Raw genomic sequence first — 23,855 nt, 5'->3', positions numbered from 1 at the left:
CTCTTCAGCTCCAGCAGCTGTGGCTGTACCAGCGGCCCTGGCTCTGCACAGTCTCCACTTGGGTCCTTGCTCTGACAGCCAGTGTTAGGTACAAACAGCAGTGGGTGTTGCCATTCTGGCTGTTCTGAAGACATGGCAGGCTGGAGACGAGCTCGTTTCCATTACTGTCCATGGCTCATCTGTGCCCTAACACACAAGTACTTTCTCTAAACTGCCCAAATCTGTTCTGTCTTCTATATTTGGCTAAAAATATCATGAGAGTTGATTATCTTGCCTTCTTAATTCATGTATTCATGCATCTAGGCTAAATTTTTGTCCTCCGTCTCTGAGCATGAGCACCTGCATTCAGATCTGTGTGTCTACATAGCTAAATCATTTCCAGTTTTGTTTTGTTCTGTCCCCATCTGTGCTGATCTTAAGTAGAGTAGCTGTAACACTTAGTTGCTTTGCAGTAGTACTGTGGACCTCAAAAAAAGAGAAAGATCTAATTTTAAAAAATAGTGCTAACTGATGTTTACAGGAGAGATCTGCTATGTTTGAAAATACTTCAAATTTGCAATGTATTTCACTAACAAAAATTACTTAAAGAGTGTGAACAGCTCGTGGACACACACAAGTAGATGTATCCTTATCTATTTGATGTAAATATCCTGGTAATGTAGATGTAGAACTAAAACTGTTTCCCCAAATTATTCTTTCCCTTGCAATATTCTAACATGAAGTTTGTTTTTTTTTTTTTATTTTTTTACTTTTTAGTAAAACTGCTCTCTTGGAGGGCTTGGAGGTTGACCAGTATATGTGGGGTATTCTGAACGCCATACAAAAGTAAGTGATCTCCCTGCTGATACCCAAGACTAAGCAACTAGGAGTTTGGTAATGAGTACTGAGATACTCACACCAAAATAGATCTTGGTGATTGAACTTGAATATTCCATTGCATGGTGTCTTGGGGGAGCAGGTGACAGAGCGAATCAGTTTCCATCTTCTTTGTAGATATTGTTTGGGTTATCTCCTAATGGCAGCCTCACCAGTGAAGCAGAGGGAAGAGCCAGAATGGAGGATTAAATGCTTTCTTGTATTTACAAGCAGTCCCTCTGATTCAGAGGTGGCAAACCACATTGATATGTTTGGATTTCATTGTGTGGATAAACATAGAAATGTGTTCTCATGGTTGCCTTTTTTTAAATTTGCTTTCAGCACACTCTTGAGGAGTAAGAGATCTTAATGTTGTATTACACCAGAGCATTTCAGAACATTGGTTACCATGCAGATTCTTATGGAAACTTCAGCAGAATTGATTTAAAAATATTCAACTAAATGCTAAATTTTCACATTATTTTACAGCTCCGAGTTTGAAGAAGTTACCATTGATCCAACTTGCAGTTGGAGGCCGGTCCCTATAAAGTCAGATATTCACATCAAAGATGACCCAGATGGCATTCCCTCAAAAAGATTTAAGACAATGAGTCCAAGCCAGATGATCATGCCAAATGTAATGGAGATGATTGCAGCTTTGGGTCCTGGCCCGTCACCTTACCCATCCCTACCCCCTCCTCCAGGAGGCAACAGCTCCACTGAATATGGTAACCAAGGTTAGTTCCATGGCTTTGTGCACCCAGCTGCTCACTCTGGCCCTCAGTGGTTCAGTCAGCCTTGTGATTCAGGTGTGTCAGTGCATCCTCTCAGAGCGATGCATGAGGGCAGTAAATGATATGGCTGCAATTCTGAAATTCTGAGTAAGTCTTTTCAGTTAAGGTTCATCTGTTCAATGGAGTGTATATTTTAGTAAGTATTATATTTTAGTTATATATTGTAGTATTTAATTATTTTATTTAATATTTTAAGTATTTGTGCTTGTCATATTCATAGTCATGCAGCCCTCCCTGAATCAAGAAACATTGTATATTGCCTTCTGTATTCATGGCCTGCCATAATAGACATATTTCTGCTTTTTTTTTTTCTGTGCATTTTCATTCTGTTCCACTCTCAAGTGAAAACATCTGGTACTACATAAGTATAAAACCTGACCCATTAACCCTGCTACTTGTGCCACTAGGTTAACTTGTGGCCAGGTGAGTGACATTCCAGAGGCCACCAGAAAAGGGTCAACTTGTAAAGAGCTTTTAGCTGCTTTGCAAATACCTTTGCATTAGAAAATTCCTTTTGAGTTCCTCTGCCCATGTGCTACCAGATTGAGGAACAGGGAACTAAATGCAGCCAATGGAGATAGGTTTTCAAATTACTGGTATGTTGTGAATAACTCAATTTTAGTGACAATTCTGAAAACATGAAACCAGAGACTGTGTCTTTTGCAAGTAACATTATATGAGTCAGTTCAGCTCTGGGAAAAGACCAACTGTTCACACTATCAGAATCCCCAAATTGATTACAAGGTGATACATGTGCTTTTTGCAGGCGTTGAAGAAAAATATAGATTGCATGCAAAATACGGTTTATTTGCTCCAGTGACTGCAAAACTGATGACAGATGATAAAACTTACAAGGTTTTCAAACAGATGAATGATTACTATAACAAAGCCAAGAGCACTGAATCACATATTTTTCCCCTATTTAGTAGGAGTAAAGTGCAGTCAGAGCCTGAGAACAGAGCTGTCTGTTCCTCACCATATTTCCAGCTCATACTCAGGAGCAGACAGGATAGCCCTGTCACATGTGGGGTTTAGGCTTGGTGTGAGCATTGCTGTTAGTGAGCAATGTGTGAGCATGACTGTTATTTTGCTGTCTTCCCCTATGGGTCCTGTAGCAGAGGTAGTGACTGCTCCTTGCAGCCCTGAGTCCCCTCTGGCAGGTGAAACCCACCTGTTTGCCCTGCAGTAGGGATGTCAGCACAGTGTGCCAGATTATCCCAAATGTCTGACAGGTCTGTCCCTCAGCACATGGCACTGCTCTTGCTGCAGAGAGGGGCTTGCTGCTGCATGGCTGTAACTCCCTGGGCATGGTGCCTTGTATCTTTATTCTCCATCAATACATGCACTGAAACTTAGTGATTGCAATTACATAATGTCCTTTGATTAACAGTTCTTTAGAGCAATGTAGTAGTAGTAGTATTACTACTGTGGTTTATGTTTGTTTATTTGGGTTTGACAGGAAGCATACTGAGGTTTAATTTGCAAACATAACAAATATTCAGTGCTACAAGACCACATTCCAGCTGCCTGCTAAATAATTATTCCTGATGCAAGGCAAGACCAGCTATGTTCTGTGAGACTCATCCAGTTTGCAGATTAACAAAATGAGAATTAGTAAGGCTCTGCAGTATTTACATGATAGATCAAAGTCCTGACGTCTTTGAGAAGTACTCTTACATGGCTAATGACTACTATTCCTCCAAGATTAAACTTCTGCTTGTGAAGCTGTGCTAAAGAGCAAATGATGCAACTACTTCAGTTTGTCAAACTCCCTTCTTGAGTTGAATATTTAAAACTGTGGTACTTCTACTGACAAACTGCAGACTCTCTGTGCAAGCTCCAAAGCTGTTTTGTTATTTCAGAGCTCAGTATCATCCACTTCAGTTGCTTGTATGAAATAGGTGAATAGTTTTAATTCACTTTTTGCTGTTCATAGCAAATAAGCCACTAGAGTTGATATCTGAGTTAGAAGTGTTAAGAGAGGAATCTTGACAAAAAATATGAAGAGTAAAATCCCTGTATTGGGATACCTGCTTGCTTTAGAATTCGGGAGATCCCTGGGCTGAGGTGGGCTGGATCCCTATGGACAGTGGTCATACAGTACTTGTCCTGCAGAGCAGCAGGGGACTCCAGGCCTGCTTCAAGATGTGTGTGTAAATCCAGTCATTAAATCCAGTGAATTTTTGAAGTTTTTTGGGAGCCCCAATTAGATAAGAACACCTCTTCTATGCAATTTATGAAGGGATAGAGTAGAGGCTGTGCTATGATGTGGTATTGTGGCATCTTCCAGATTCACTTCCGTCAATTACTTTCATCAGAAGCTGAAGCAGTGCTACAGTCTTACTGAGTGTGTAGAAGCACAGCCATAAATAACACAGGTGTCCTATAAATAATCTGGGACTTGGGCAGTCAGTCTCAGTTACACTGAGATGCTTCCAGATACGAATATCCCATAGAATTTAATATCCTGTTTACTTCTCGGCATGGTTAAGTTTATGTGGTGACTTGGCAATAGTTTTTCAAAATGTCAGCAGTTTTCAATTAGTTCCAACTCATAAATGAATTATTGCAGCAGCCAGTGTTTGGAAGCCAAGTGCCCTGTCCCCACTCACTCAGCACTGGGGGCACAGCTTTGTCAAGTTCAGTGTCACAGCTCCCTGTGCTGTGCAGGGAGGGCACACATCACACAGCTCCTTCAAGATACTCAGAGAGATCAACCTTGGAAACAAATCACATCTGTTTCTCTTTCAGGCAACAGTTACCAAGGTCATGGCAATTTTGACTTCCCGCATGGGAATCCTGGTGGCACATCTATGAATGACTTCATGCATGGGCCACAGCTGTCACATCCCCCAGACATGCCGAGCAGCATGGCAGCTCTGGACAAACCTCTCAGTCACCCCATGCAGGAATCTGTAAGTAATGGTGCTGGGCACGTAGGTTCTCCTTGGTGGGGGTAAGGAGCTCTCATCCAGCCGATGGACTCACCTTAGGAACTGCTTTTACTTTCTGTGGGTTCCTCACTTGGGAAGTTGGTGAAATAGAGTAGTCTTGAGAAATGCCAGAAATGCCAATTTTTAGTTTCTGGCCATTTTGAGTTTTTGGAGAAGCATTTCTGCACTTTTTGAATTGTCATTTAAGCTTGTTTATCTGAAAGAAAGAACCTGGCTCAGTGTGCTTGTATTAATCATTGTGCTTTGCTCTGACACATGAAAAAAAATGTACTTCATTCTCTAGGCCAGCAGGACTGTGAATATCCATCTCCAAGAGACAGCTTGTTAAAGCAAGATATTGGATGACTTCAGAGCAGGGACAATATCTTCCCTGGCTTTTTCTCTGAGGGCAAAATTTGCATCAAAGCATTTTGTGGGGGAATTCTACTCAAGTAGCATGAAAGGCACTTTTAAACTTTTGGTAATAGGACAAGCTTGCAGATTTCAAGGAGAGACACTGCCACTGGTCTGAAAATATCAATGTAAGGGACTGAAAAGTAGAGGTTCCTCAGGTCTCAGATAGTGAGGCAGAACTGTGTATTGGAAAAGCAGCTTGCTCAGAGCACTGAGTTTTCTATACAGAACTTTATATATCTCCAGAAAATGCAGTACTGCAGCAACTAGGTGGTAGAAAAGCTACCAGCAGCATTTAGCTCTTAGGCATGGTTAGTCATCTATTTTAGCTCTGTGTGTGGGGTGTGTATACATCCTTTTATGTTCATTTAAGTTGCAGAGCAGGGGGTTTAAAGTGCGCTGTTACTGCACAGGAAGGATGTTTAACTTGACAAGTCATATGTGCCGTGTCTTTAGCGAATCCTAGAAAGTACAATTTCAGAATGTAATGAGGAAACATGGTAGCAGATGCTCAGCAAAATCCTACTCAGTCAATGTCTCCTCTAGCTGGCAGTGGGTTTTCCAAGGAGGATGGTGAGAAATAGAAGAGAGTGGAGAAAGAGTTCTTCGTATAGTTTGGAGAGAGTCCAGGTACCAAGCCTGTCTGCAGAGGAAGAGTCCAGAAACTGTAATGACTTTACCACTTTACAGGCTGATAAATGAGGATAAACATGCTGTAGTTTTGCATTGGCAAATTCTGCATACACAGCACAGAGTGGTCAGAATTCTCTGCACAAGAATCAACCACACAGTATCAGAATACAGTAGTGAGAGGAAATGGATGAACCAGCCTGAACCACTCACAGCTGCTTTCCTTCAAATCAAAGTCACAAGGAATTATTCTTTGCTTCCCATCATCTGGCACCTGCCTCCTGACTTCATCAGGCATACCTTTGCTCTAGTGTTGCCCTGGTGAAATTCTGAAGTGGTAGGATATGAAGTAGTTGAATATAAAAGTGAAGAGTTTGTAGCTTTCTGAAAATGGGACTGTTTTCATAGAGTAGAGGTGAAAGTTCCTCAAGGCTATGCATGTTCCAGAGATCTGTATCTAGGCAAATGTTAATGCAGTTCTGTGGGCCAATCTGTAGCATATCTAGTACTTGCTTATGATAGCTGGTAATTAAAGGAAACCTTTGCCTCACTTCTCCCTCATCTATCATGCTACTCAAGCAATATCATTTGGGAATAGGAAGCAGTGCTAAAGCAGATTCCTACATTATGTCAGTGGCTGGTTTTCTGTAATGAGAATCAGTTTTCAGGTCTTTTAGCAGAGGAGAATTAGATTAACCTTGTCAATGTGGCTGTGCAGTTTTCAGTACACATTTGAGGACTCTTAGTGCTCCTGCACGGCCTTTTCAGTGTTATAAAATCTCTGCTTTCCTCTTTCTTTCTTATCCTCTGTTCTTTGCTGTCAAAATGAACTGTTTGTCTGTAGCAGACACTCAAGAAAAGACATCTTTTAAAATTACTGCTTTTAGAGAAATACATGCCTTTAACACATGCCTAAATTGTGTAGTTGCATGTCTTTGAAGAAACACTTCATACAAAAACAACTATAAACAAATTGTGTGACTGAACCAAGGTTTTAAGATATGGCCTGTGCTCTTCTCTGGCTTTGTCTTTCCTTTTACACAGTTAGCAGTTTTTTGTAGCTTGCACATAGTATTCACTTTGGCCATTTACAAGGTGAGTTGGGATTGGATGTTCTGTCCTTTTAGACCTGAGGTCTCTCTTACTGGAGCTGAATGCTGCTGAGGAAGTTCCTAGCAGTCCTATTTTGAAGATTTATGTGGTGGCCCTTACACAGTGGTAGGAAGAGAAAGTTGATCCCTCCAGACATACTCTGTAGGTCACTCCAGGAAATGCAGATATTTGCCCAGTGTATTTAGGGCTGGGTAACCAGGGATAGATCAATCAGAATTTCCTTCTCTTAACAGTGCTGTTCCATTTCTTCTTCTTCCTATAGAAGAAGAAAAATATCAGGATCTGAAACATGCCCAGAATACCTCTTCCCCAGCACAGTGTTGTGAGAGCTGTGGAACAGATACCACATTGCAACAGTGCAAGATTGCTGCAGAACAGCTGCCACAATCATGGCAGCTCCTGTTTCAGAAATTGTAACCACATTTTAAACAACAGAGAGAATTCAGTTAGCTCTAGTTTAGTGCTTCTTGCAGACAGTGTAAGGAGGGACTGAGCAATGGATGATGACACCATAGGTTCATACACTCAGGGAGGTGATATGAGCTGGTGCTACTGTAAAAAGTCATTGTCCTTGTTTCTATTTTCACTTTTCCTCCGTCTCAGCAAAACTGTTACTGCAGCCATGAAGTGATCAGGACCCAGGTACTGATATGACTGGAAACTAATTCAGGGGCAGGGTGGGGAAATTCAGTGCATGTCTACCAGGTTTCACCTTGCAGACATGGCAAACAGGTGGATGGGAAAAGTGGCCAAGAACATCGGCAGGGTAGGCAGGATGGCATCTTTTAACAGTTTTGGTAGCTAATACAGCAGAAGAGTTGGTAAAACTGTGACCCTGGTAATAGAGAGAGATATAAACTATTGACTTAACCTGGTGATTTTCTCCCACTAATAATTTTCTTCAGAGACAGAAAGAATATTGCTGTGCAGTGGCAGGCCCTGTTGCTCCACAGCTGTACATCTCAGCACTCCTAGAGGTCACTGTTGGGCTGTAGAGCTGTGCTGCTGTGTGCCATTAAACTGAAGATGTAGTGTCTGCTCGAAGCTTTTCTTTCATAGACTGTAAATGCTTTAAGAGTGCCAAAACTTATGCTGCTAAAAACAACTCTGGAATTATCTTACTGTGCAAGCAAAGGCAACTTTGTTAGACTCTGCATTCATAGTGAGGGTCAGTGCTTTCAGAATAAAATGGTGGATTTGCAGGTACAAGCTAAACATACCCAAAGTGTGCTGCTTACAAAGTGTTTGCACCATAGCAAAATTATCATCAGTTAGCTGAATGCAAATAGAAAATGTTCCCATCCTGAGCATTTTGCTTTCTCACTGAGGGGCTGGTGGAGTCAGTGACCAAAGTTGGATGGATTTGGAATCTGCAATGGCTCTTCAAAGAATGTAATTGCCCTCAGTCTTACAATAAACAATTAGTCCCTATACACCCATTGTCTAAGGACTCAAGTGACTGTGTTATCAGCTAAATATATATTTAAATCCTTGCCTGTATAAACACAATGTAGTATTTCTAACCTGCTTATTTGTTTTGAAATCTGTCTGAGTACATATGAATGCTTCTCCTAGTTAAAATAATTATTTATATAAATGTGCCAGCATGACCCTTGCTTTATGCATTCAGGGATAAATTTAAGAGATTCCTCAATATAATCCTGTTTGGTTTTGGATTTTTCCAGAAACTGATTTCCCACATTAACAACACTATCATAAATTGCTTTTACTTTTTGTTGTTATTATTAAACTTTCTAACTTCCACACTTTCTGTTGCATGTGTCCTCAATGAGTGAGGAAGGAAACAGTACTATTAAGACTGACATCTACTTTTACTTGGACTTCTGCAAAGTTTTTGGGCTGCAAATTCTTTTACATTAAAGTGTGATCTGTGGGCAGATTTTGTACAAACTTACCCCTATGGTAACAACAGTGTTGGAGAATGTTTTTCAAGTAGTCAAACTCTGGCCCCAATGGAGAAATGTATATCAGTAGTTTTTACCAGTTACTTTAAACTCTCTCATGGGTTAGAGAGCCAAATACCATGCAGGTAGAATCATTTCCACAAACCTTTGTAATACCAAAGTATTGAAAAGGACCTCCATGAAGCTGAGTGAGACTGTCCCAATGGATCAGTGTTCAAGTTTCAGTTTTCCTAAGAGTGGTGAAAAGTATTTTTTTAAATACTTGTTTCTCTAATTTTTTGATTTATAGGAACATTTAATTAAGTTTTGTAATAACCTCCCTTTTGCTTTCTGAAGCTGAAGGCTGAAGTTAAGATAACTTTGCAGTTTATGTGATATGAAAGGGTGAATACTTACATAGCATTTTGCTGGTTTCTGTTGGCTTGGCTGGATGAATTTCATGCTGTTGTTGTATGTATTTGTTCTTTTATTTCAGCTTCACTTTGTCCAATATGTAGCATTCCTCAAAAAATGTTTACATTTTTTGTTTCTCCATATGCCCAATTAACATGAGATATCTGATTCTGAAGCATTCAGACACTTCTTTCTCATGGCACCAAGGTCAAGCCCCATAGAATCCACTAGCATTAAATGTGACATGCAGCAGAAGGAAGAATTGGACTTGTGCATTTTTATTGCTTCTCTGTCCTGTGAGAAAGACTTTTCCCTCATTCAGTAATAGGAAGACACATGTGGATTGGTAGCTTATTCCCCACAGAAAGCATAAAAAACCACTAAGCGCTTGCTAGACAATTCAACCACAGCATGAATACAAAGCAGAGTGTGATTGTTGGCTTAGTTGAAGCTACGGCCGTGTACTTTGCAGTCAGCAGGTGTGCACAGCAGCTCAGCTCATGGTGGGGAATGTGCTTCCTGAGTGCCTTGGTTCTCTCAGCCATCAGAACCCAGCAATGTCAGCAAGGAAAACCTTCAGCCTTTAACAGGGTAACCCCTGTTAAAGGGGGCATTCTTCTCAGGGCATTCTGAGAAGAAAAGGAGGGAAGGAGTGGGGAAGAGCTGGTGTTTGCAAGATGTTTGTCAAGAGCTGAGACAGGAATAGGCTGCAGTATCAGGAAGCTACCGAACAGGGGAGCTGAGCAGAAATGATGCACTTTCTCAGGTAATGAGTTTCCTGGCATAGGGATCATTCAACAAATTCTCTGTTCATTCACAACATTTTTTAGGGCAAAAGCATCTGCCTTGCTAATGCTGAGCAGCAACCATAAGCCTCCTTCCCTTCTCTTTGTGGTGCATTGTTTTGCATCTTCATATACAGTTTTCCACATTACAAGGAAGCAAACCAACAGCACAAGTTCAGTGTGTTTTTCCCCTTGCAGACAACCTTCAAAAAGCTGAAACACTTCCTCCAGCATTGGGATATGGAGTTTCCTTTTCCAATGGCGCTTTTTTATTTCTTTTTTTTGTTGTTGTTGTTTGTTGATTGGTTTTGCTGGGTTTTTTTGTTGTGTGTGCCATTTTTTAATTTATTTTGTTTTATAACATGCAGTTACAGAGTCAGGCACTGCGAGCACTGTACCTTGTGGCCTCACTTTCTTTTCCTGCTTTTTTCCTCCTCCGCAGATCCCTCATCCCGGCAGCACTGATCAGTCCCATACTTCCATGCAGCAAGGTTTGCACGTCCCTCACCCCAGCAGCCAGTCAGGGCAGCCATTACATCACAGCGGGCCTCCTACCCAGCAGTCCCGGCAGCCACCCCCGGCCGCTTCTAGCAACCATCCACACAGTGACCTGACCTTTAACCCCTCCTCAGCCTTAGAGGGTCAGGCTGGTGGACAGGGAGCACCCGACATGCCGGAGCCCTCGCTGGATGTAAGTCTGTGTCATACTCTCATCTGCCTGCCATAGCGTGTGCTTCCATCGCGCGGGAGGGCGGGGAGGGCAGGGGCCGGGGCCGCTTCCACAGCACATGCCATCCCTCATGCTTTGGTACATGGGCACCCGTGCTGCAGCCAAGGTGACAGGGCACTCCTGACCTGCTGGGAGAACGGATGGCTGTGCTTGGAGCAGCTGCGTGGTGTGTGAACCATAGGCCTCTTCCTGGCACCAAGGCAGGCGTTTCTTTAGGCAGCAGCTCGAGCACCAGGCCGGGAGCCATCTCCTCCTTTCCCACCTCGTTGCTGGTTGGGCTGTGCTCTCCTGGACCGTGAAGCTGTTGCAGTGCCTGGACAGGAGGGACACAGCTGTGTGAAGTTCTGACCGTGGCGTTGCTGTGCCAAGTGAGCTCTGTGCTGAGCCCTGCAGCATGTCCTGGCCAGTGGGAGCGGGGTCTGTGTTGGCCCACCCTGTGACACTGTCCCTGCTCCCTGCAGCCAGAAACAGTCTGTGCCCTTCCAAACCTGCTCTTGTGGGTGGCTCAGCAGCATAAGTTCCTCTTCCCAGTACACCACACAGGGACATAAACAACATGGACATTTTCTGCCTCCTTAGCCACCATGGGAGGCAGCTCACAACTAACTGAGGTCTAGTTTTAAGGCCAAAAGTAGTCTTCCATCTCTTAACATCGATTCAGTGGAGTTGGAAGTGACTTACTTGAGATATATCTCTCTGGTTAGCCATCTACCTCCCAAAACATAAATCCTCAGCACTAGGATTGGATTTTTGTTGGAGTCATGCATTCCTGTATGTGTATCTTCTGTCTGTTCCAAAGTCTGCTGCTGCACAGTTAATTTCCTTAGAGATGTGTTTGCTTCTGTGCCTTGGATTTATATCTGTATTTGCTGTTGCTGTATACTTGCATCTCCCCTGTCACACAGGAGCACTGGGCTGGCAGGTAGCCTCACAGGGGAGGGAAGGGGTTAGGGGACAGATAGAGGCTCCAGGATGCTGCAGGAACAGTGATCAGTGAGGCAACTTCTGCTGTTTCACACAATATGGTTGTGTGCACATCATTTGGGAACAATAGGTCGTGTGGCAGTTGAAGTTCTGAACCCTTAAGGATCCTGTCTGAGCAATACTGAAAGGTGAAAAAAAAAGGTCTCTTTTTTCCTTCTAGTATTTAAGAAACATACAGTATTTTGTTATGGGTCAGGCACCCATTCCTTGGTGAGAAGCAAAGTACAAAAATCTGTACACTTACACAGTACTGTGGTTATCACTGATGAAGGATTGCTGGTTTCTTAACAGGAGGCAAGTGCTGTAGAGTGTGGGAAATAAACTTACTGGAAATACCTGTGATCCTGATCAGATGGATTATTGTAATGGGTGTCTTGTGGCTGAATCAAGTCCCATGCAGCAAAGCAAACAGGGCACTGTACTGTGGGCAACTTGACCCACTCCCTACTGGCACAGTCACAGTCATTCGCAGAATTCAGTGAGATGCAGTCCAAGGTTTAACCTGGGTTAAAGAATCCAGCTCATATGGATGCAGGCACAGACAGGGGAGATCTGCACAGGTACTTCAGACAGCAGAGGCTCAAGGCTGAAATCACTGGTTAGACCTCTCCATTTGCACTTCAGGAGCGCAGGGTACACGTCTCCCAACTCTACCCTAAATCTGGCACATTGCTGTAGCTTCTGTCCCCATCACCCCCTCACAGGCCCTGGCACTCCTCTCTCTTCTGTCCCTGCTCCAGCACAGCACTCTCAGTTCCCAGCAAGTCCTTCCTGAGGTCTCTGGTTTTCCCACCAGTGGGGCAGGAGGCCAGCTCTGCTGCCTGACCCCTCTGGCTGAGGGAAGCTGAGGTCACCCTCTCATAGATGATTCAAATTTTTAAGAACAAGTTGTAAAATTGTAGGACAGATTCAATAACTTTTCTATTTCTCCACACTTGGAGGGGCTGCCGTTTTCTTTGGACTCTTTTTTTTTCTTTCTGGATTTTTTATGATATACTCATAAAAAATTATAATAGGAGGTGAAGTGCATTTAAAAGTCTCATATCTCCATACAATGACAATAGCATTTTTACCATTAATAAAATGAGGTGGTAGCTTAAGAAGAAGATTCCTTCTGTGAGATTCTGTTTATGTAAACTTGACATGGCATTTTTTCAAAATGCTTAGAAAGCAGTAAACTTTTTTTGGCATTTCATGTTTAACTTACTGAAAAATTTGTTCATCCATATAATGTTAGAAGATGAAGTTTCATTTGCACAAGAGTAATAGAAGCATGTAAATACAGTATTTATTTGTTAAATTGAAGTGGTGAAGCTTTTGGTTTTATAATATTTGAAAACACTGAACAACTTAAAATTAATTTCATGTACCTACTATTAAGTTTGTTAAAATAGTCCATATTTTTCTGTCTTTAAAACAATGCAGAACATAAAAGGGCTTTATTATAAACTGTTCCCTGCAATTTTTTATAAATGACACTTTTATATTTGCCTAGGAAAGGGCGAGATGCACTGTAAAGCAGAAAACATTGCCTGATGCACAACCCAGGAGTTACAATGTGCTTGTCATCTGTCAGATCAAAAAGAATGTGTTGTGATGGTTTATTTCCATTTTCATGGAAATACAAATTGAATACCCATAGCTATTCATTTTGATACTTTAAAGCACTGTGCAGAATAGGTCATCTTCTGTTGGATGGAGTGTTACACCTGTGACCCTTTAAAATGTCTGGAATTGCATGTAATGCTGTAGTCAAGTAAGTACTTCCAACCACTGTAAACTCCTGCCACAGAAAGGAGAAGGACCCACCCAGCTGCCTTGCCACTCCTCTCTCCATCCTCCTCAATTGTTTTTTTTTTCCACTTTCCCTGATTTGTTGGTTGCTTTAACCCTGGGTGAGTTCCTTGGTCACTGTCCCAGAGCTTAGATCAGTGCACTGAGGAGTTACTGGGGGTGAGCAAAGGACAAGGCTGCCTCCTCCTGTAGAGTTGCAGGCTCTGGGTGGCCATCAAACTGATGTGTGAGAGCCAGACAAACCTTGGTCCATCTGCCTTAAAGCTCAAATATGGATTACTCAAAGTGCTTGTTTCAAATGCTTATGCAGTGTTTTATAGGAAACATCCATAATGAGCATTTATCCAGAAGGTTTTGTCAGCATCACGAGCCAGGCAATATGATGGGGAGGTTTGAGAAACCCTAACTGAGATGATAATGTAATTCACAGGTGAAAACTGAGTCACAGAGACTTTCACAAGCAATTGGATACTGCATCATCTGAGGGTGTTAGGCTTGTGACACTGCCTTCTGTTTTATTTGGATATATTGTTATGAAAACCAGATTCCAGGAATGTGTGGTGCTTAATCCCTTTCTTTTCTCAGTTGTGTTTCTGTTATCTGTAATTTTTATTTTATCTTTGTATTTTATAGCTGCTTCCAGAACTCACAAATCCAGATGAGCTGCTTTCATACCTGGATCCTCCTGATTTGCCAAGCAATAGCAATGATGACCTTCTGTCTCTCTTTGAGAACAACTGAAACCATATGTATTCTCCCATCCTTTTCACTTGTTCACACGTGTGTGGCTGCACAGCGAGGAATCTTAACACTCCTTTTCCACAAGAGAAGAAAAAAACCTCACAACTCGATCCAATGGTGCACTCCCTGCTTTCTTCATCTCAGAACTGCTTTTGTTAGCTTCAAAGACTGCGAAAGTGATGGGAGAAAATAATACAAAAGTTAAATAAATGCAGTAATCTCCGAGTCTGCCATGCTACATGTGACAAAGAAGCATAGACAGTTGTGCAGCTATTGGAAACCCCATTTGGTGTTCATCCTCTAGAGAGAGAGTTCTGTGATAAACATAGTGTGAAGTATCTTGGCAAAACCGAATCTTGGCAAGGGAAGAAAAATCAACAGAATGGAACTGTCTTTAATTGACCTGTCTCAGAGTGTCTTTACAATGCTTGTTCTTCCATTTTTTTGAAACTGTATCTCCCTCTACCCCACCTCTCCTCTGCCCCCCTCCAGCCATGGGTTTGCCTTGGAATAGTTGTTTTGGCCACACACAAAATGAAAAAAATACCTACAAAGCTCAAAAAAGCACAAATCCTACAGTCAAGTGGCAGAGTTAGGGATGACACACAGGCCTGTCAGAGGGAGCCAGCAGTGTAGCTAATGCCACTCCAGTAACGGAGTCCTGAGCTCTGCAGGCCGCGGCCGTGGGTGTTGGGATTTCTGCAAGCGCAGGGATCTTTACCATCTCTTTGCAGAGGATTCCTCTGGCCCAGCACACAGATTGGAAGCACCCAGGAAAATTTTTTTTTGAAGTTTGCAATGTTAGGGATTTTTGTGATTTGGTTTCAAATCAGTACCATTTCTGACTGCATTAACATCCAGCTGTAGAGATTGCTGTAATAGATCTTTTTGCCATGTATGCCATACATAATGGAAAAGAGAGGGAGGGGGGATGCAAACCAAACTGTTCCTGATTATTACCTACAGCCTTTGGTGCCCCAAGAGTTTGTGTCACTGTCTGTACTGCACAATGCATAGTAAGACAAGCTGGGTTGAAGGCAGCGAGGAAATCATTGCAGGATGGAGGGAGAGTAACATCATTTTCTGCATAATTATTTTTAATAATCAGCTTGAGAAGGGGCATTGACATTGGACAGACGTCTTACAGCTTCATTTTAGTTTTGCTTTGCATTCTGTTTTCGTGACTGTTACAGATACTTCTGCCTTTTCCTTTTCTCCTCCTTCAGTTTAAACTTCTTTTTTTAAACTTGGGCTGCTGGGATGAGCTCTTTCTTCTGAAGGACCGAGTGTGGGGAGAATAAGTACCTGTCAGTAGATTGCTACTGCCCTCAAGAGACCCTGCTGCCACAATTACTGTCTTGCCCCTGTGATCTTTGCTTCTCGTGTGGTTGCTGCTCCTGCATGAGCTTCCTATTGCTTCTGTGCCCATTTCTGTGCTCTTTGTCTCTCTCTCTCTCTCTTATAAATGATGTACAGTAGCTGTGTAAGAAGTGCATGTGTGCCAACTTTGCCCTCGTGGTGCAACATTTCAGCTTTTCCCCACTGTACAGTCTGGTTTTGTTTCTTTTGATACTAAAGCATATTTGACCCTACTCCTTTTCCTCTTCCCAAATCCAATCAAACACCCTTCACTTGCTCGCCACAATGCATTTTAAACTGAAGTGCCAGGCAAAATTTTGTTTGTTCCTGTCAGTTTGACTAGATAGCTTCCTAGCCCTCTGTGTTTAGTTTGCAATGCTGTAAATGGCATGCTCTGTGCTTACGACTCTGGATTTGCTTTCCTCACCAAAGTCATATTTGTAAATTCTCTGCATTTTTTGTTTTATTTTGCTCTTTTTGTTAACGTTTCCCACTACTGCTGTACATGCGTTGTGGTATATATGTGCTAGTCAGCAGCACCTTGCTGTAGATATTAAAGGAAATGGCGGTTTAGTTCTTTTATTTTCCAGTAGGAGTATTGAATCTGTCAAACGTATTATGTAGAAATGGTCCCACACTTATATTTTTCCTCTTTCAAGTTTTTTTAAGAAAGGCGCTGTTCATTATGCAAAATCAATTATTTTAAGAATTGCTATTGTAAATATCTTTGTGAATATTTTAGTATCGTCTTTGATAATATTCAACATTTTCATGATCTGGTTATACTTTTGCTGGTGTTTTTAAATACCTTGTCTGAAGAAGAATATGGGTCCTTTTTTAAAAAAGAAAATTGAGGGTTCTTTAACAGAATAAGGGAGTTGGGTTTTGGGTTTTTTTCCCCCCTATTTTCTTTTGGTAAGTTAGCCCAAATTTCATATCCATTTATGTGATGAATGAATTGATACATCAAGCAGTACCTGGATAATCAGGGCCCAGCTCTGTCACGGAAACATAATTGTGTTTGCCTAGGGAAAAAGTGATTGCCTAGGAAAAAAGTAACCCCAACTGATCAACCGGTGTTCATTGACTGTGGGTGATCATGAGCTGGTAATGGCAGAGTTTGTTCATTTGCCCAAGTGAGCAGAACACATAGGACCATCTGTCTGACCAGGTAAAGATGCACTAAGGCAAGCAGCAAATCTGTATGGTACCGTATTTATATCGCTGTACTGGTGCTCCAGTCTCTGAAACTGGGGCAAAGACACTTAGGGATGTTGGTGGGTGGGGGAGGGAAACAGTATAGTATATTTTATTCTGCTTAGAAGTGTCTTTTTTCTTATGTAGGCTTGACAACCTGTAGAGGATCTGTGCAGAATATTAAAGATACCTTGGTGTAATACATGGTAATATGGTTGTGGTGTGGTGCTGCTATCACACAATTTCTAGGAAAGACCATTGTTCAGTTACTGATACAGATGTGTTGTGTAGCCATTTTCCTGTAGTAGTTTCACCCTGGTTTTTTGCTGCATTTTTTATATAGGTCTGGAAGTCATGTGCAGAGGTGGCTAATGATAAACTGACTTTATGCCCTTAGAGTTAGTTTTTTTCTGTTTGGGGGCTAAGTTCCTTAAGCCATAGGTTTGGGAATAAAGATTTCTCACTATTAGTTGGAACTGGTTGCTCTGATTTATTTAATTGACTCTATTTCATGTTTCATTCTCCACTGTTTCCTGAGCAGCTAAGTTAGTCACCTAAAATGAATTTTCTCTTAAACACAATATTAGTATTTTAAGCCAGGTATGTTAAGGATTGACCTTTTGCTAACTGCTAGTATTTAAAATGTATCATTTAAAAGTACCTGTTGGAAAGCATAAAGGGAAAAAAAAAGCCCCATAGATATTAGCAATATGTTTGGAGCAGTGTTGGCATCTGCTTTGTACAGTAATAGATAATTGAAGCGGACAGTTGACATCTTTAAACTTACAGAAATGTTTGGTTTCTAAGCAGAACTTAAAAAAGAAAGTACAATTTTTACCCATCACCCAAACGTTGGACATTTGAGACAGTTTTAAAATTTACCTGTCAACTGAAATCAGGTACTGTATAGGGAAGTCACTATGAAAAAGCTTCTGAAAATTTAGCTATTTTTTATCTGTTCACTGCCGTACTAAAGTTTAGAGAAAAAAACCTAGCAAATAGGGTAATCACAGTCATTTCTTTTAAAGCTTAATTATTATATGAGATTCCAGTAGTATTTTTCTTCTTTTTTTTTTTTTTGTTTGTTTACCTTTTAATCGTTTCCCTATGGAAGTTCATCTGGGAAAGAACCCACAGAGATCTACAGTTCTGCTGCCAAGACATTATTATAGGACTGACAGGACACGCCAGTGTCTGCAGCGGAGACTCAAGGGACAGCTGTACATATGTAAATGACAAATAGAGACATGTTAACAGAAATGCATTCATTTTCCTTGGAATGTGCATTGTTTTTATTTCGCAGGAAAAAAAGCTTGAAGCTCCATCTTATGTGGAAAATGAATCCTGTTTGTTAGCGTTTGTGGAGTCTCAGCATTTGTTCCACTTTCACTTCTGTAATATACTCTGATCCTTTGTTTTGTTTTGTTTTATCTACATGTAATATTTAGCTTACGTGTACTAGTCTATCACCTGTGTATTTTTAGGGTGCTACAGAAATAATGAAGAAAAATACGGGGATTAAAAAAAAAAAAAAAAATTGTAACCAAATTCATACTTTGTACAATTTTTGATATCACGATCAGAGGAGAATTAAAAAAAAAAAAGTACAATCTGAGGTAACATGCAAAAATGGCCATTGTCTTTGTTTGTACATTGTATGTACAGTACAATGCAATCATTTCATACTTTAAACTGGTCAGAAAAAATAATTGTGATTTTTAGTCTTGCAAAACTGTATGTAGTTAGATGATGTGACAACCTAATATTTATCTAATAAATATGTATTCAGATGAAACCTGTATATTAGGTGTTCATGTGGTTATTTTGTATTTAAAGATCAAATTATTTGACTATTGCTAGACATTTATATACTCTGTTGTAACACTGAAGTATTCTCATTTGCTCATGTTAAATTTCTTTTCCTAAATAAATTTGCAAAATTAAGGTCTGACTAATTGGCAGCTGCTTTGTAAATTTTGAGTTTCATTTTGAAACCATGAACTTCCCCTTTGCTCTCCCTGGTTTGAGTTAATGTGGAAGTCAGTTGCATGAGGTGTACCTTTTATCAGAGCAGGACTCGGTGAAGGAAGGGAAAGGTGGGAACCACCCTGGAGACCAAAGATAAAAGAAAAGATTATGAATGCAAATACGGCATCACACAGAAAAATGTCCCTGCCAAGCAAGGCATTGGTAACTTGTTGTTCAGTATGCAGGGCACTGCCTCTCTCCCAGACAAATAATAATTACTTTGAAATTAAGTCTTTATGTGATATGAATAAGAGGAAAGGATGTCTTCTCTCTGGAATTGGCACATGTGGAGATATTAAACAACCAGCACCTTTGTTTTAAATTCTTTCAATTGGAACCTGTTAATAAAGTGAAATTAGACAATTTTTTTTCCTAATGCATCTCCATTTAAAGTTATAGCATTTGGTTTCTAAATGCAACCTATGAGTTACAAATCTGCTTAATTTACCTACCTGTTCAGCTGTAAGCAGCCTGAATGGTGACACAAGGAATACTCATAGGATATCAGCAACACACACAGGTCCTGTCCTGGTGGAGTTCTGCACTGAATGGAGCCACAGCCATCACTGCATCTGAGAACTTGGGTTAACCGATCTACTGAGTACCTCTGGATTTGCAGATGGCATTTCTGAAGGTGTTTAGGCAGAACCCACTTTTGAAATACATTCAAATACCTGGGAACAAACAACCATTTCACAATATGAGTATCTCTCTATCGATGCAAGCACTTATAGCAATTATTCCACACCTCCACGAGGGCACTAGTCTTTGTTGATTGAGATACACACACTTTATGTGTATATATATGTATATATATATGTGTGTGTGTATATATATGTATGTATAAATCTAGAGATTTATTTTCTCTAATTGGGAAAAGTAATTTGGTTTTGACTCTGAATTTCTGCCTTCCTTGGCAGCACTACCCATTCCAGTGGAGTTTTTTAGGATAACATAATAGAACAAAGTTACTGTGAACACTGTAGTGAATGAAAAAGTATTTATCCATTTCAGCCCATAATTAATAACTGTTTTGGTTTTGGTATTGTTTTCCTGGAAGCTCCCCAGAAGTGTCAACAAGACGTAGTGCAAACTGATTTTGGTACTGTACAGCTGGAGGAAAGCTCGTGATGTCCCTAAGCACTGTTCATTTTTTAAGCTTCCTTTGAAGTCTGCAGAGGCTGCAACAATCCTGAAAGTGGTATTTCTCCCAGCTGTCACCTGAGGACCCCAGGCTAGGTAAGATGTGTGTATACAGTTGCTGCTGGTGTCTCCTGCCCCATGTCCTGGCAGTGTGTTCTGTGTGTCATGCACTCTGCTTCCAGAGAGCCACCTACACGAGTATCTGTCTGTGACTTCTCTGTTAATCCACATGCTAATCAATTGTTGAACAACTTCAGAACAAGCTTATTTCCCTGCATTTCTTCTCTGCTCTTCCTCATCAGTATGGATCTCTGATTCATGTTATTTTGTTTCTGCACATTATGTTCTGTTGCCATGCACTTGACCATGCTTTTTACAGGAGTAACACATTGAAAACAATTAGGAACGTGGAAGGGGGACAGACCCCTTGTCTCTTTTCTGCTTGGACAATGGGGATGGAGTCCTGTGCATAGAGCTGTTTGCTTTCATGTAAAGTAACCTAGTCAGCATATAAAGCAGCTGTACAACTCTCACCTGATATTCTATATATAATTCTTTAATTTGTTATTCTTCTCTGTTTCCCTTTAAAATGAAAGAATGTGGTTTTTACATTTGTGTGCCTAATCTTATATTTGTATGTGTAATTAACCAGAATTCACTTCTCTTTTATCTGCTTAAATTCCACATCTGTACAAATCTTTCTGCATTATGAACTTCCAGTCACGAACCTTTCTTTTTTACAGTTTTAATTATTACTGATGTGTCACCTTATTACAGTTTTCCACTTTATGTCACCAAAATCCTACTGACTCTTATGTAGGATACTGTTCCTAATATGTGTCATTGCATCAATGCACTACTCATATTTGTACTGTCTAAAAAGAACACAAGAGTTTTCTCGTCTCACGCAGACCACTGAAAGCTTCTGCTGAGATATCTTGTTTCCATCGGAATATAAAAGTGGCCCCCAAGGAACCTGATCAATGATGCAATTTTGTTTGTAAAGCAAGCAGCCAGCAATTAGGTCACAGCTCGTGCAGGCTGTGTTAGCACACAGCGTGGCTGCCAGGCTGGTTTGCCACGTAGCTCATCCGCATTTCCAGGTACTCCTTGCCTAGTCCATAATTGGTTTCCTACAATTTAAGTACAGCCTTCTGTTAAAACCCTTCCCTTTCATGGACTAGATGAGATAAGGCTCTTTCCCCTGTCTGTAGAATATGTCTACTTGGTTTGCCCAGTATCTTTCCAAGTACTCAACTCACCGTGCTTTTTGATAGATCCAGTCACACACAGCAAAGTTAATGCTACTATTTACCACTCCTAAATACATTGGCTTCTCTGCACCTTTTTGGGGCTATGAGACATCCTAAGAGGTATATTTAGGATTATCAATTATGATTTTCCCCTAGGTCAGAGTTATTTTTAATTCAGTTTTACAGTTTAGACTTTCCAGTTTGTCCATAGCTGTTTCATGATGCTGGTTGCTTTACATTTTGCTAAAATATTCTGGTACATTTAATTTGTCGCCTTGGTCTCATATGAAGACATTGATTATTGGGAACACAGAGACAGGTTGCTAATTTTAAGAAATTTTAACTAGTTAAACACTAGAAAAAGATAATTGTTTTATATTTTGGTTTGCAAAAATAATTGAAATTCATTATATTTATTTAATAAATGCTGGAGTTGAAATCTGAGTATGTTTTTAATGCATATTTAAATTTATTCAATTTTTTTAATATTTCAAAATTATAATCAGTGCTCCCTTTCCTTACTTGTGTGTTTCTCAGAATGTACGTTTTTACGACATGGAAAATCGGCAAATTTTACACATTTACACATCTGGTGAGCTTCCTAGTTAGTGACTGGCAGTTCATAAAGTCATTCAGAATACATTCCTTCACAATAACTCCTAGCAGCTTTCCTTTCCAAGTTATGCATGATGTTCCCTCTGGGAAGAAGCATGGCTTCCATTGCCACTATCAAACTGATGACAAAATGTGCAGAAATGCCACTGAGTCAGAGAAGAGAATTTCTTACCCTTAGCTTCAGAATAATTCACCAAACACTTCATTATCCAGAGGTGATGTTCTTGGACTGTAAATGTGACACATGCTAGTTTGCATCTGACAACCTGAGCTCAGCTGGTGGTACATTGTGTGTTCAGGTGATGGCCACGCACAGTTATGTCATACAAGGACGTCATCAGGTTCCATGCTAACTCATGTAGTGCTGCTGGTACGTGCTGAAAGGAAGCAAAGCTTTCAGTAGGGAAATGGCAAAAAAGCAGAGAAGAATCTCAAATTCTGTGTGGTGAGGTTGCTCCAGCAGAGTTGTTTGTTACAGAATAACTGGTGGAATTTTAGAATTAGTTTAGAGCAGACAGGATAATTTATCTTGCACAAGGTACAAAGACAGCTGTTACCTCAAAGATATGCTATACAAAATGCATATTATATCTAATATTATGCATATAAATATAGGTATATATCTGTATTATATATATATCTCTATATATTAGATATATATTTATAGATTGGGACACGAGACAAATGCAAAGAAAACCCAAGTCTTTACCAGGCAGCTGATGAAAGCTCCAGTCTTATCTTACTCATACAGCATGAAGTATCATGACTAACCAATTCTTAAAGTATTTCTGATACTATTCCCTAATTACTTGTTCCTCAGAGCAGAGGTGGTAAATTAACTTAACTGATCCCTGTAAATTTCAAGTTGTGTTACAATTGAAATTTCTGTGGTTTTAGAGGTAGAAGGGCTCCTGTAACTCTTAATACTGCTTTTTAAGTATGCAGGGTCTCTCCCACCCACAGGCAGAACCACCTATTGATGTCCTGAAGATTTGTGAGGCCACTGGGAGTAGTAGCTGCATTTTTCCTAGAATCTAAAACCAGGCATTTTAAATGTCCGAAGTGCTTTGCCAGGCTGATGTGATCTATCTGTTGGCAGCTGTTGCAGTGTATGGACAGCATTCTGGGCACTGCATAGAGGCACTGTGACACATCAGCAGCGGGCTGCCATGCATTATGCAGGGAGATTGAGTAATGAATTCCGGGCAAGCAATGTCACTCAGAAGTTCTGAAATGAAAATGCTAATCACAGCTGTAAAGAGCATGAGTGGATTGAGGTTTTTCTTGTATGACTATTTGTAGGTAATTAGAATGAAGTCATGTGGGGAAACTGCTCCTTTAAGTACAATGTATGCTGGAGAGAATGTTCACGTAGTGAGCTGAATTACTACAAGTTCCTAAGAGGAAACCTGGATCAGGGGAAATATTTATTAGCATTTTTTCTTTTTATCCTTAAGTGTACCCATGTGGCCACTCTATGCCCTTTGAGCTCTTGTATAGTTTAATTTCACACTGCAATCACTTAGTGCAATGGAGGTGTTTCACCATCTCCCCCACTCCAATCCCCATTCATAAATAAATGCATATCACAGACAGAGATCACAGAGTTCCTTTCCAGCTCTTCACTCATCTTCCAGCTTAGCCAAAACCTTGAAGAAAATATTAGGCTGAGTCTTTTGAAGTGCCACACATCCAGGCTCTACAGGTGGAGAGTGGAAATGCCCACTGCAAATTCCTGCTCTCGTCACTTAAAATCAAGCTGAGTACCTGTATGACCTCTCCTTATTCTAACAGTCCTGATTAGCAGAGTCCTTGAGATAACCATGTCCCATATGTGCATTCATTCTTATGAATGTCAGAACCAGTATCGTGGGAACTCCCTGTATCACAGTATCAAGTGATGTTCCTGTGCAATGCACTTAATGGTAGATTGCTCCAGCCTGTATTTGAGATTTTATTGGCATGGTCCAAGTACACAGCCCCATGAGGAGCATATCAAAATGGGCCACAGACCATTCTGAGTTCCATATGGTTGGATTCTTGCAGTAGGGAGATTGCAAAATGCAATCTTATCACATCTGCCAACAGCATCAATCCAAGATTAACAATTAACCCACATTCCTGTGTCACAAATGAGCAGGCATGCAGCTGGACAGTTAGAATCAGGAA

General features: G+C 40.7%; 1 protein-coding gene and 1 long non-coding RNA gene across 12 annotated transcripts in view; one reads left to right on the top strand and one right to left on the bottom strand.

The window, feature by feature from the left end:
• ZMIZ1 (zinc finger MIZ-type containing 1) overlaps positions 1–18,591 on the top strand; it is a 338,284-nt gene extending 319,693 nt beyond the window's left edge. For 10 of the 11 annotated variants that reach the window (XM_071438784.1, XM_071438786.1, XM_071438794.1 and 7 more), the window contains 5 exons: positions 757–825; positions 1,345–1,592; positions 4,401–4,564; positions 10,285–10,533; positions 13,984–18,591. In XM_071438784.1, the coding sequence (XP_071294885.1) occupies positions 757–825; positions 1,345–1,592; positions 4,401–4,564; positions 10,285–10,533; positions 13,984–14,091 (838 nt within the window). In that variant the 3' untranslated portion in view covers positions 14,092–18,591. The remainder of the gene's footprint in view (positions 1–756; positions 826–1,344; positions 1,593–4,400; positions 4,565–10,284; positions 10,534–13,983) is intronic. The other variant, XM_071438790.1, reaches the window with a different exon arrangement.
• LOC139595521 (uncharacterized) lies at positions 13,832–23,029 on the bottom strand. The gene is made up of 3 exons (XR_011681052.1): positions 21,859–23,029; positions 19,128–19,349; positions 13,832–14,259 (listed from the first exon to the last, which is right to left on the bottom strand). It is a non-coding gene; the product is annotated as an uncharacterized lncRNA (long non-coding RNA).
• Between the last annotated feature and the right edge of the window lie 826 nt (positions 23,030–23,855).

Source organism: Agelaius tricolor, unplaced genomic scaffold, assembly GCF_023055355.1.
Source record: "Agelaius tricolor isolate 1412-34295 unplaced genomic scaffold, bAgeTri1.0.p SCAF_13, whole genome shotgun sequence".
Taxonomy (NCBI): domain Eukaryota; kingdom Metazoa; phylum Chordata; class Aves; order Passeriformes; family Icteridae; genus Agelaius; species Agelaius tricolor.
Note: the sequence above shows the minus strand (reverse complement) of the source record. Positions and strands in the feature narration are given on the sequence as shown.